This window comes from Chelonia mydas, chromosome 2 (genome assembly GCF_015237465.2).
Source record: "Chelonia mydas isolate rCheMyd1 chromosome 2, rCheMyd1.pri.v2, whole genome shotgun sequence".
NCBI classification, from domain to species: Eukaryota; Metazoa; Chordata; order Testudines; family Cheloniidae; genus Chelonia; species Chelonia mydas.
In genome coordinates, this window is record NC_057850.1 from 215636936 (window position 1) to 215651657 (window position 14722).

Below are 14722 nucleotides of genomic sequence, written 5' to 3' on the forward strand. Positions count from 1 at the left end.
CTTCTGCATGAAGTGTTAGAGGCATATGGAATCAGAGGCTCACTGTGACGCTGGGAAATAAGACAAGCACAAATCTATAGACAGCTCAGTCAACAGATCTGGAGAACGCGGCTGACCCGAGCCGCCCTTGCGTCTCCTCACCACTTCCGGGCTGGCTTGCGGAGGGCATGAAAGGAAATGGAAGTGAAGGGGTGAGGGGGAGCGAGGCAGGACGAGGGCCCGGGAGAGAAGAGGGAGCATAACAGGAGCGGGCGAGAGGGGCCCAGGGAGGAGAAAGCGGAGAAGAGAAGAAAGCGGAGAGAAAAGCGAAGCCTGCAGGGGATCACAGGCGCAAAGGGCGAGGGCACAGCACAGGGGGACTGGCCGCAGGAGCTGGCCTGCAGCTGCCGGAATACAGCGCACGGGGCGGCGCTGGCGGACAGCCACCGCCTGGGGCAAGGGTGGCGGGGCCCTGCCCCAGGCCCCGGGCTGCTGCGGGAACGCAGGGGTTGGCTCCAGGGGCTGCCGCTCCGGCCCCCGCCGCGCCACAGGGCTGGCCCCACAGGCCGTCCCATATCCGCCGACGCACTTCCCCGGGCGCCCAGCCCGGGCCCCGCCCACTCCTGCTGACCCGCACGCTCCTCCCCTGGCCGTGGAGTCGCGGCTGCGACACAACGACAGGACCAAGGTGGCGCCGCCGCGCCGGAACGACGCTACCCAGGAGGCCCCGCGCTCGGCCGGAAGGGCCCCGCCCGCGCAGGGACTGCGTTACCCAGAGGGCTGCGGGGCAGCGATGTCGTGGCGTTTGGGGTGACGGGCGGCCCTTGAGGCGGGCCCGGAAGCCGGAGCTTGGCCGCGGCCGCTGAGGCGCAGAGCCCCTTGCTCAGCGGCCCCCGGCCCCTCCCGCCGCAGGGATGAGGCGCGCTGGGCTGGGTAAGCGGGGGCCGGCGGCGGGCCGTTGCAGGGCGGATGGGCGCGGAGAAGAGCTGGGGGGCGGACTCGGGAGCTGGGGGGTGACCGGCCGTGTAAGCAGGTGGAAATGATGCCTGAGTCGTTTCTGTGGCCTCCTTACCCGTGGCTTGAACTCGCCTCTGGCTAAACTCCAGGGCGGTTACCCCAGCCGGGGCTGTGCACCCCCCCGCCCCCCGTGAAGTAAGTGGCACTGAGACGAGGCTGCAGAAGCCAGACACCATCCCAGCGCTGAACTACTTCTTCGGGGAAGCCCTTGGGATACTTTTCTTTCCACCTCGCTGGTCACAGCTTATCAGACCCCCACCACGCCAGCTGCCGCTCCCCCCCCCCCCCCCAGTAATTGAGTGTTGTCGTTGTTTCAGGCCTTCTCTCAGTACCCTCGAGCAGTCAGTTGTTGTTTACAGAAAGTGGGAGGCCTGAGTCATCTCGAGACCCATATGTAAATCTGTGGTAGAGATCATCCTCCAACCTGCTGAGGGTGGCAGAAAGTGAAAGAAGATGCATTTAAAATGCTGTTGTTGTTTTTGCCTTTTTGTTTTGTGGTATGCTAGTACTAAGCTCGTGGACTCTGTTTCAGAGCCCGTGACTTGAAAAACGTATTTGTAAAATTTGTGTCTAGCTGTTTGTTGCCCTTCATTTCCTGCCTGAAGACAGGCTATTTCTGCAGCTGGCATCAAACTTTCGGATGTGTCTAGAGTGTGGCTTGGAAATAACCCTGTTGGGTAACAAGAATATTGGCCATTGGAAGAATTATGTAAAAAGGGGGTATGGGAAGTTATGAACGTGTTGTTGTCTGGGGACGGGCACTATTACTTGTACAGCACATAGCAGTTAAATCCTTTCACTGCTGTAAGGTTGTGATTTTTCCCCTTAATGGGGGAAAAAGTTAAGTAAATGAGAAAAAACATTGTCCAAATTGACAAAACTGTAATTATGTAAATAAAATATAAGAATAAAATAATGGATTACCCAGTCTACTAAGTAGTTAGGAGTTAGTTTTGACCAAACCATTCAGAATGTGGTAAAACGGACTCTGTTACTTAGGCTATGTTTACACTACAGATCCTAGGGCAGCATAGCCCATATGGTAGACTCAGCATTTGCTAACAAACATGAATTTTGCAGGTATAAAAACCACTTCCCTTCATAACCTTACCTTTGCTGAGAAAAGCCTTCTTCTGTTGGCATAGCTGTGTATACACTGGGGGTTTTGTCAGCAGAGCTATGTCACCAAGTGTGTAGTTTTTTCACCTACACTCCTGACTGAAATCACTATGCTAGTGTAAATGTTATGTGTAGATGAGGCCTTAGACTGTAAGTTATTTGGGCCAGTAGACCATCTTTTTGTTATGTTGTTTCTATCATGAATAGCACAACAGAGCCCTGATTTCTGTCTGGGGGCCTTAGGCTACATCTACACTACACACTGTGTAGGGTATGTGTAGCTACATGGTGCAGTGAAAAACAGGCTGCATCCATACTGCAGTGTGTAGCTACATGTCAGTGAAAGACTCTGGTGTGGGGAAAGGGCAGCATGGAAAGACTTCAGCAGGTCCCCAAGCCTTTCATTGCAGTGAGAAAAGGCTCTGGCAGGGAGAGGCTGAGCTGTTCCCTGTGGTGGGGAGTTGCCAGAGCCTTTTACTCTGCTGGAGCCTTCCCCCTGCCACCAGAATCCTTATCTGCAGTAAGGAAAAGCTCTGGCAGCAAAGGGCTCCATCAGCAGGGAGCTGTCAGAGCCTTTTCCTGCTGCCTCCCCTTTGCTGGAGTCCTTACCTGAAGTGGGGAAAGGTTCTAGAAGTGGGGAATTGCTGGAACCTTTTCTCCTCCGCCAGAACCTTTCCCTGCTGCCTCCCCCTGCCAGAGCCTTTATCCAGTGCTGGTGTTTTTCCTTGTGGCAGGGAAAGGGAAAGTCTCCAGCTGGGAAGCAGCGGGACACTGCATGATTAAAAAGAGCAATGTAGACAGGAAGGCATGGCTCGGGCAAATAGAGAGCCATGTGGGATATGTACCAGAGTACATACCCTGACTATTCAGGTATGTCTGTACTCTACTCACCTAAGCTGTGCCTCCCTGTCTACACTGCTATTTAAACCTGTGCTGGGGGTTGGAGGGCCACCTTAGTACATACTCTACACGCCATCAAAAGAAGCATACAGTGTAGATATGGCCTTTCAGGCTACTGCAATACCAACAATATTTTTTTAAATGTACAGAATTCAACTGATCTAGGACAATTATTTTACTTCCAGTCTTCCATTCTGATTAAGGCTATGATTTAATCATGGGTATTTTTAGTAAAAGTCATGGACAGGTCACAGGTAAGAAACAAAAAATCAGGACCTGTGACCTGTCCATGACTTATACCATAAATACCTATTGAATCTTGGGGGTGAGGGGTGCTGCAGAGGGGAGGGGGAGCCTGCGGTACCAGTGGCCGGGGCAGGGAAGCCCTGGGGGGACCACCAAGCTGTGGTTGTTCTGGTTGCCCCCGGGGACCGCTGCTCAGGCAGTCCCCAGGGCCAGTTGCATTGGCCACCGCTCGGGTGTTCCTGAGGCCAACTGCCTGGGGCCGCCAGAGCAGCGGCTGGCTCTGGGGTCGGGACCACTCCAGTAGCAGCTGATGCAGCTGGCTGCGGGGCCACGCCCACAGCAGCCTGTGTGGCTGTCCCCAGGGCTGCCTGAGCAGCTGGCCCTGGGGTCAGCCATACTGGCCGCTGCAGAAGTCACAGAGGTCTCAGGAGGTCACGGAATCTGTGACTTCCGCCCCCTCCATGACAAACACAGAGCTCTAATTATGATGCAGCTGCATGATACAACATACTCTGCAAACAAGATTTGGGGTAGAAATCTTGATCTTTACTTTTAAATGCTAGAAGAGAAAAAATTCTGTTATTCTATCAGCCACGTTTCTGACGCTTCTTTGTGCTTGGGATGAATCGTGTTAGTTAAGTAATAGGTTCCATAGCTGCTTCTGAATTCTTCTGTTTTTTTTGTGTGGGTCTAGTTCTCTAATTAAATCACATCAGATTTCCACTGAAGGAATGGTCAGCTTGTAGTGACAGGTCCCTCCAAACACACCTTCAGTAGCTTTTTAAAAAAAAAATGTTTAGTGCCTCTCGCTGTGGTCCTCTGATCAGGGTGGATTTGATTTAAATCACTAGCCAGGAAGACTCGATTTAATCATGGTTTTCTACATAAAAGTGCATTCTTGTTGGTTGTTATTACCTTAATACATATTCTTCACAACTCAGAGATAGATGGAGGTTTCATTTTTAGAAGGTACACAACTATACGTTTTTAAAGTGATTTATTTTGAAAACTTTTCAGATTAGTTTTACAGCTATATCAGAAAATGAATGATTGGTTATTTCATTCACCAAAAGTAATTGAAGCAGATATTTATGAAGTCATTGGGAGGTGAACTATCTCCAGACAGACATCTAAATCGTTTTATTTAACTAAAACAGCAAAGTTAAGTATTCTGGATTTTTTTCTTCTACAGCAAACATATAATATTTTAACAAAACAAGCATCTGTCCCTCGCTTCTCACATTTATCTCCAGACTTCTTCTCCTTGTCCAGATTTATTCCGCCCCCAATCTTCTATTCATTGAACTTTTTGAAACTTTGCGCTTTTAGAGAGAGGTAAGGGATTGACTCTGTGGTCAGAAATTTGCAGAGGGACAACAGAGTTGAGGTCTGTTATTTCTCACCTCTATATGTTGTTTGTTTATTTATTTACAAACATTTTTGCTGTTAACAAGCATTTTACTTCTGGAGACACAAATTCACAGTTTGAGAACTGCAGCTAAGCATCTCTGATGGTATCTTCTAGACTGAGCACTGAGTCCCATTGGGTAGATAGAAGGATTAACCTAAATAATCTATACAGACGCCTGTGGAACCCCCTAATTTTGGGTCCCTAATCCATGAACTATTGGAACTCATTTACAAAACTTTTCTTAAACATTACATGAATATATTATCTCATACTATAGAATTAGAATTTATAATCTCAATTCCATGATGAGATATCTTTGAGCCCTAATGTATCTTAATTAAAACTTTTTTATCCAAAAAAATCCGATTTAAATAAACAAAATCCAATTTTTAAAATTTTTTTTTATCTACCCCGCCTCTGATTAAAAGTCATGCTTTTTAAAAAGTTTGTGCTTATTATATATTTTAACATTTATGGTAGTTGGGTGCAAATATAGAGACTGTTCCTGAATTCCACAGAGTCTTTGGGAAGTTTGGGCATCCTCATCTTTCCGTCAACCAACCATGGTGTTGATGGTGATAGTAAAAGAACTTTTGAGCTTCCACAGTACGTTCTAGGACGGGTAGGTATTAATACTTCAGGATTTGTATCATGTGACCCATGCATCACAAGTTTAGGATTAATTCGGACAGTATTCTTTGATTTTTTGTTCAGATATGGGATCAGTATTAAATGGGAACATACTTTCCCTGAATGGATGTTTGTACCCATTCCTGGGTCATATTAAACCATTGATGTCAAAGTAACCAAAATATAGGGATTACCACCAGCTCACTCTGTAATATTGTTTCTTTAAATTTTTCCCCTTTCTTCACTTGCAAGACCTGCAAATTTAAATATGTCTGGATGGGTATACTAAGGTTGAAGGGCTTCAGACACTTCTCCTAATTGCTCATTTCATGCTACATTGAAAGAAATGTTCAACATAATAAGGAGGTTGCAAATTGATAAAATTCATTGTTTTGCTTTTCAGCATTTCCTATTGGAAAAGATGGGGATCAATATGAAAATTGAAAGGTGGATAAGGAACTGGTTAAAGGGGAGACTACAGCGGGTAATACTGAAAGGTGAACTGTCAGGCTGGAGGGAGGTTACCAGTGGAGCTCCTCAGGGATTGGTTTTGGGACCAATCTTATTTAATCTTTTTATTACTGACCTCAGCACAAAAAGTGGGAGGGCGTTAATAAAGTTTACGGATGACACAAAGCTAGGAGGTATTGCCAATTCAGAGAAGGACCAGAATATCATACAGGAAGATCTGGATGACCTTGTAAACTGGAGTAATAGTAATAGGATGAAATTTAATAGTGAGAAGTGTAAGGTCGTGCATTTAGGGATTAACAACAAGAATTTTAGTTATAAGATGGGGACGCATCAATTGGAAGTAACAGAGGAGAAGAAGGACCTTGGAGTATTGGTTGACCACAGGGTGACTATGAGCCGCCAATGTGATATGGCCGTGAAAAAAGCTAATGCGGTCTTAGGATGCATCAGGCGAAGTACTTCCGGTAAAGATAAGGAGGTGCTAGTACAATTTATTGTACAAGGCACTGGTGAGACCTCATCTGGAATACTGTGTGCAGTTCTGGTCTCCCAAGTTTAAGAAGGATGAATTCAAACAGGTACAGAGAAGGGCTACTAGGATGATCTGAGGAATGGAAAACTGTCTTATGAAAGGAGACTTAAGGAGCTTGGCTTGTTTAGCCTAACCAAAAGAAGGCTGAGGAGAGATATGATTGCTCTCTATAAATATATCAAAGGGATAAATACCAGGGAGGGAGAGGAATTATTTAAGCTCAGTACCAGTGTGGACACAAGAACAAATGGATATAAACTGGCCATCAGAAAGTTTAGACTTGAAATTAGACAAAGGTTTCTAACCATCAGAGGAGTGAAGTTCTGGAACAGCCTTCCAAGGGAAGCAGTGGGGGCAAAAGACCTATATGGCTTCAAGATTAAGCTCAATACGTTTATGGAGGAGATGGTATGATGGGATAACATGATTTTGGCAATTAATTGATCTTTGACTCTTCGTAGTAAATAGGCCCAATGGCCTGTGATGGGATGTTAGGTGGGGTGGGATCTGAGTTACTACAGAGAATTCTTTCCTGGGTATCTGGTTGGTGAGTCTTGCCCACATACTCAGAGTTCAGCTGATCGCCATATTTGGGGTCAGGAAGAAATTTTCCTCCAGGGCAGATTGGCAGAGGCCCTGGGAGTTTTTTGCCATCCCCTCCAGCGTGGGGCACTAACATACTGTTCCTGAATGAAACTAATATTGAAAAGCTATTAGAAGGCCAGACAAAGTGACTTAAATTTATCGTGTGGCTACGTCGCTATTATGAGGACATTAAAAAATGTCCTGCTTGTTTACAGGTTCATTAAACTTTGTGCTCTATCATTTCAGTAGATGGTTCCAGTTAACAGAATATTTGATCTTAAAGAATCCAAAGAAACAATTTTTTGTGCACTTTTAAGATGAGCGTGAATCCCGTATCTTCCTATTTCACAACTCTTGGCAGACTTACATTTTATTTTAGGAGAAATCTGTTTTATTTAATCTGTTCAGTTTCTACTTTCCTACCCAGTCCCCCTCAGATTGGGGCACACTGAGAGAGGTTGTCTAGGTAAATTCTTCTATTCTTATAAATACTTATAATTTCTAGAATTTCTGCCATTGCTTCCAGCCGCCTGTGCCTTCTTTGGCTGCCTATTACACAGTTGTGCTTACTGCATACTGCTTATTCCCACAATGATAGCACACAATGTTGGGGGACAGGACACACACAGCACTGATTTCTCTCAAAAGTCTGCCCTTTGTACTACTTCCATACCTGTCTGGCAACCCCATTCCCACTTGAAGTTGTGTTTTATGTAAATATGGGGTTTACTTATTAAAAAGACTTGGAATGCTTGTTCCATTTGTAAAAGACTGTCTCTTGCAATGATCTTTGATGTATAACTACCGGACTTTGGCTCCAAGCTACAGATTATCGAAGTCCAGTGTAAACACGTTCCTACTATGATATTCACTTAGTAATGAGTACTATAAGGTTACTTCAGTTATAACTTCATATTTGGCACATGCTTGTGACTCTGCGAAAAGATTCCCTTTGAGCCGACTTTGGTCTTAATCCAAATCTGATTGGAAAAAAATTTAAAAGAATAAAAGAAAAAAGATCCATTTCCCCATTGTTGAGTAACATGATAGTAAAATGGAAGCTTTCCAGTTCATTCATCCTTATTGAAAACTTGTCATCAGGCCAACTGGTGAAAAAATTTTTTTTTTAATCTGCATCTGTAAAAAAACAACCACCAAACAAAAAACCACCATGGTATTACGGAATATCATAAATCCATAATATCAGTTATCTAGTTATCCTGTTTTCCTATGTATGCCTTTACTATGTACAGTACAGTGGGAAATCAGTCGAGATAATATCAATGCATTATTCTAGTTTTGGTATGACTGCTCTGTCTCCTCTCTCTCAAAACCTTTTCAAAGATGAACTGAGAGAATTAATTTGTTGAGGGGATTCAAACAGTTTTAGTGTGATTTGAAATTTTTAGCTAGTCATGATAAATGGTGATAGGAACTAGATTGCTCGCTGAAAGTAAATACAATCTCAACTCTAAAATTTAGCAGATAAAAACCCAGGCTTTTATCCAGCCACCTCCCTTGATATGTCTCCTACTTGTGGCCTGCTTCACCCTGCTATTCCTCTTAGCCCTGCAAAGCTAGACTGTTTTTACTTTGAGTACTGGGTGGTGTGTGTGGGTGGGAGGGGGGAATGCAGGGATCTTGGTGCGTACCTCTCTCAGTATGCTGTTTAGCTGCTGTTTAGCTGCTGATTGGATGGTCTCTTTATTAGAGATTGGAGAGGGTGAGCATACTAAGCTGATGATTTTGGCACTGACTCTCCTCTACTAGTCAGTCATCTGCCAGTTGACAGTCTGTGAAGCGCCTTCATCCACCTAGTAGACGACTTGCCAAGTGCAGCATCCCACCACAAGGCAGAGGTCTTTTGCTGGTAGAAACATGAGGAAACCTCTGATTATGCAGCCTGTATGTTAATCCTTTTCCCTTTTTATAAACTAAAGGGACATTAAAACCTATATTTCATATAACAGGTTACAAATGTAAACATTCCAAAGTCAAAAATATGAAGACTTACTGAGTAACCTTAACTCCTGAATGCCACATACAGCATAGTTGGGAATGTATACCTTTATATACAATGGACTCAGTTCTACTTTCAGGTATGCTTTTAACATTCAGGCTGTCTTCCTTGGAGAATACACAAATGTACTGTATCTGAGGGCAAAATTGGGTTGTGATATATGAATTAGTTAAATCAAGGTTACCAAAGAACCTTTTAATTTTTCTGATTTCTGAACTGAAAGCTAAACTCAATGTTCTAAATGGCTGAGAGAATTTGTATATGTTAACAATGTCTCTTGCTCACTCTTGAGGATGCTGCAGGGATGCACAAGGAAATGCATTTGTAACCATAGATGGACTGGGATCCCCATGATACTGTATTTTGCTTGGATGATATTTCCTGTCTGTAGACCTGATTTACTGGGTTTTTGTGTTCAGGTGAAGGAGCACCTACCGGTAACTATGGCTATACCAACAGTGGGTATAGTGTACATGAAGAAGAAAATGAAAGGTTAACTGAAAGTCTGCGTACAAAAGTCTCTGCCATAAAATCAGTAAGTATATAATTATAGTGGCATCATCACTTTGATTGAATTAAGTGCACAAAATCTTATGAACCAGTGAAGCAGCAATAGAGGAAAAGTTTAGAACATAAATTGAATACTGGAACAAAATATTGCCAGTCAAAAAGCACAGTGCATTCACTCGTGTAGCTGATTTCCTCTTTAATTAGACTTTAGCTCCTGCTGTCCTTTTTGGCTAATCATGAAGCTACTTGCCTGATGAGGACAGCAGTCTATACTTACTGCTTATTCTCAACTCCAGAAGTCAGCATTGCCTCGAGTATGAATCACACTGGCCAGGGAAACTATAAGCCTGGGTTCAGCTCCATAATTGACCTGACCAACCAGCTTTTTGTTTGTTCCTGTTAATTTAAGAAATTAGACTACTTGTACTTAGCAGAGACAGTAGTTGAAGAACAATCAAGTCCTTTAAGTTGAGGTTTGGACAACTTTTACTACATCTATTTATGAATTTATAATATGGAATAATTATTTTGGAAGTAACATCCTGATTTCCTCAAAAGAAGAAACTTCTTGACTAGGGAAACTCATTCTAGAGACTGAGGACTGTATTTTTAAAATAAATCCTTTTTTAACTAAAACCCTGAGAGTCCACTCTACTCAACAAGAAACTCCATTTTTCCAATAGTTAATCCATTCCAAAACCTGTTAAACATTTTGGAGCCCTCACTATAGGTGCCGTTTCTAGAGATGTGGTGCAAGGCAATGAATTTTACAGAATCAAAGCCCTTACAATCTTATTGCTCAGACTGTTGCTCATAATTAAGCAATTCGGTTCCAATTAGACAAGCATAGAGACATTAGCTTAAATAAATGCTGTCATCTTAAATCATACTTTGAACTAGGATTGTCAAATTGGGGGTTGCATCACAGGTGGCGGTTGGGATTTTGAAGTAAAATCACCAAAACACAGTGACTGCTAAGATCTAGTGGAGTGAGCTAAAGGGAGGGAAGGAGAAGCTCTGATTTCTGCTCTCACAGCTTGTGTCTCCTAACCATCTTCCTTACTGCTCGCACTGTGCTATAATCCTGATAAGTGCCACTTAGAATCATCCGCACAGTACCCTCATACAAAAAGAGCAAAAGACCATGGGAGTGGGATCATGACACAAAAAAGTAGGTCATTTGGGTGGCCCCAGGTAGGAAAGTTTGAAATTCCGCTGTCAACATGTTAATAATATAGCAATAAGCTACTCCAGGGTGTGCATTAGTTAGGTGATTGCCATATACTTCAGGTGTACTGAGAACCAGGAACACAGACAGTACATTCAGCCATCCAGGCGGTGTGTCAATAATCTAATAACTGCATCCTTGAGTAGCGTATTGCTATGTAAATTTCACCCATATCTTTTAAATTTCTGGAAATTCATGCTGTCTTCTTCCACTGTGAAGAGTGGTTCTTAGTAAAATGAGAAAAATAGGGAAAAGGCTATAAACACCTTCTCTCTATTCTGAATATTTGATTCCAGAATCAATCTTTATAGAGAACCTAAAAAAAATCCTGAGAAAAATGTATACCATAAAATAATGCCAGTCTTTAGGCTGTATATGTTCTTGTCGTAAACTAATACAACATAAATGTAGATGCGGTGGTAGCACTACATCACCAGAAGATGCATCTGCATGTCGGGGGATGCATTCGGGTTAGAGCCACTTTGCCACAGGGGGATGGTGTTAAAGTAACAAGTGTCCCAGAGTTGAGGGCCTTATCTATTGCACTTGTGCACAATTTCATAGATACTTTTCTCTAGCCTCTTTCCAAATATAGCATCCATGTTACTACATATAGAAAAACACAGGAGATGACAGATACTTTCAGAATGACTTCTCCCAGTATATAATAGTCAAATCTGGTTTATATGGCTCAAATAATATAAGTAATGGTAATGCTCACTTCTTTTATAGCTTTCCATTGAAATTGGAACAGAAGTTAAAAATCAGAATAAAATGTTATCAGACATGGTAAGTATGTAGAAATTAATCTTATTAATTTTTACAGTGATATATACATATGCTTGTTTATAGTTGGTATTTTTTATATTAAGAATCTTGTAGTGACGGGACTAAGAACTTATCCCTTATGTTATATAATACCACAAAAATGTTAATTATCATAGGGACAAAAAGGAGGAACAGTTCTGTCCTCCAAATTGCCCGTTAGCTACTATTTCTATAGCAGCAGTGCTTCCTCATGTAAACACTTTGGCCTTGTCTACGCTACTGGGGTAAGTTGACCTAAGTTACACTACTGCAGCTACATGAAAAATGTAGCTGGAGTCAGCGTAGCTTATGTTGACTTACTGCAGTGTCTGCATTGCGCTGCATCTCTTACTTTAATCTTCTTGTTCCGTGGAGTACCAAAGTTGACCGGAGAGTGCTCTGTGATCGATTTAGTGGGTCTTCACTAGACCTGTTAAATCAACCCCTGCTGCATCGATCGCAGCACCATCGATCCACGGTAAGCGTATATATGGCCTTTGTATGAATATAACTTTTAAAGGAGCAGTAAAGATTGGTAGGTCCCAGATGAGTCTAACTATTTCTGCTCCATTAAAGCAAACATGCAATAGGATTTAAAATATAGCTTTGACAAACCTGTACAGGGGGCATGTCAGTGCTAGAATTGATTTAAAAAAATGGAGGAGGGAAGCAAAAATCCAAGAAAATTGGTTACTTGCGTAAGATGGTCTTGTACCTGAAAATAGGTAATCAGATGGAATGGACGTGAAATGAGGACTTCCCTTTATTATAGGCTAGCAAGATGTAACTGCCTGTTCATATGCTGGTTTGAAATGGTTTTTTAATACTTTAAATATAAGAAGAAAAGACAAATGCAAGAAGTGATTGTGCCGAGTCCATTGTAGCGTGGTATTACTTGCTTAGAATGATTCTCTTTATGTTCTCCTTTTTCATAGGACTCTGACTTTGATTCTACGGGTGGATTTCTAGATGCGACTATAGGCAGACTGAAAACACTCTCCAGAGGGAGCCAGACAAAACTATTGTGCTACATGATGCTCTTTGCACTCTTTGTCTTTTTTGTAATTTACTGGATTATTAAACTGAGATGATGCAAATTATATCCATCTTTTTTGTGCCACTTCAAGAGAATTACAAAATGGTGTTAATCTGTGAGGACAGACCTTAAATTTACATACTCTGTTGATAAATATGGTTAAATGGTTATTGTAAATTATATTAGATATCAGTGCATTTGTTATGGATATTTTGTCTTAATGTTTACCATTCCAGAAGCTTTCTTATCATATCCCCTGTTTTCTGGGGTTAACAAATGTTATCATACTACCTTGTGCATATTTACATCTTGGCTCAAGTTACTTCTTGGGGAAGTATCTTTGGAAATGCACAAAAATAAATAAATAAAAAATGCACCCGCAAGGACAAAATGTGAACCTTTAACTTTGAATTTCCTTTAATGGGTTTCACGTTTTTAATAAAGTAAAAACAAATATTAACAAAATTAGGGCCTGATCCTGAGCAAGGACCTCAGGATAAGGCTTATAGCAATTTGCAGATTATAAAAGTATGAAAAAGGCTTATGCTTTTTCAAAACAGATTTATTGTAGCATAGATTAAACCACCTGAAACTACAAGTACAGTATCTTTATACTTGTAATGCTTTGGGTGTGGGTTGGCAAGTTTCTATAAGTATCATGGCTTAGAATTTTAAAATGAAATTAAAAAAAAAAATTCACCTCGCAGGTTAAGGAGGAATTAACTGACCTAAACTGGAAGAATGTTGGTTAATTTTAATTTGAGACCAAGTAATGCTAAGGGCTGGTCTACCCTGGGAATTTACAGCGAGATAGCTATGTTTCTCAGAGGTGTGGAAAAATCCACATCCCTGAGAGACATAGCTATGCAAACTAAACCCCTGCTTTAGACAACATTAGGTGGATGGAAGAATTCATCTGTTGACCTAGCTTCTGCCTCTTGGGGAGGTGGATTACCTATGCAGATAGGAGAACCCCCCAGGTGTGCATCGGTAATGTCCACACTGAAGTGCTATCGTGGCACAGCTGCAGCAATATTGCATATGTAGACAAGCCCTAAGACATATTCAATATAACCAAATGCCTTTTGATAGTTTGGGGAACCAGCATGGACAAGATGCAAATATTTGCATAGCATCTTTCCATTACATTTTATATTTAAGTACTTAAAACTTACTGATTCTATTGAATCGCTGGGGTTTTTATCCTTCGTACATTTGTCAGTTAATGACCTCTTAAAGCTACTTAGCATAACTTTTAAATGTGAAGCCAGATTTATAAGCTCTTATACTGGAGAGTATTATGATGCAAGATAGCACTAATTACCTCTTTTGTTAGAGGCACTTTTATTTATTTGTTGATTAAGCCTTAGTTTTGGTTATTCATAAAGATAAATTGTTGACTAGCAACTATTACACTGTTAAATGCAGCATACAAAATAGAAACCATTTTCTGGAGATTGAAATGTTATCTAAAAGAAAACTATGCCTTGCCTAAACTTTCTGGACTCACTATTAAATGCAATATGTTGCCATGACTTGTAGTACTACCCCATTACAAAGTGTAAAAAATAAAGCATGTCTGTGGTATATTTCTTAGCCATATGGATTTGTTCCTGAAAATAGATTGCAGGTTTGTTCCATCTTATGTAGTCTTTCCTAGTATAAAATACTAAGAGGTTTTTCAAAAGTGCTGATTTTAAAATAACGTTAGAATCAGTATTCAGTATTTTAAACAGCAGCATTTAATGATGCAACTATCCTTGTTTGGAAAAAAAACAACTTAAACAACTGGTAAACTGAGGTGCATTCTGAATATTTAAGTATCATACTAGTATTAGTCTGGTGGGTAGTTACTTTTATAATCCATATTCAGCAACTTGATTGTGTTTTTCTTATCTACCACGTTTGAAGAGACCTAATTCTAGATAGTCTGCAAAAGAATTAATCTACTGTCGTTTGAGTAGACTTGAAAATTTTTTTGTCAAACATCTAAAAAAATTTACACAAACAAAATGTGCTTGAAACACTGACTCTTACGTAACACATCCTCCATCTTTAAAGGATGGCTGTTTGTATCACTGTAGGTATGTTGCAATGGCCCTCTGTCCAAGGAACCCTCCATTTTTAACATAAATCTGCCTTCAGGAATTAAAGTCTACTCACTATTCTATTTGTAGGTATTGTAGTCTTCGGGAGTGAGCGTTACCCCCCAAGCTGAGATACTACAA

At 41.7% G+C, this 14722-nt stretch overlaps 1 protein-coding gene across 1 annotated transcript; it reads left to right on the forward strand.

The window, feature by feature from the left end:
* The first annotated feature begins 559 nt into the window (after positions 1-559).
* On the forward strand, positions 560-14083 carry BET1 (Bet1 golgi vesicular membrane trafficking protein). The gene is made up of 4 exons (XM_037890668.2): positions 560-912; positions 9333-9448; positions 11384-11440; positions 12394-14083. Exons 1-4 carry the CDS (start codon positions 894-896, stop codon positions 12547-12549), a joined length of 348 nt encoding a protein of 115 aa, XP_037746596.1. The 5' UTR covers positions 560-893; the 3' UTR covers positions 12550-14083.
* The last annotated feature ends 639 nt before the right edge of the window (positions 14084-14722 follow it).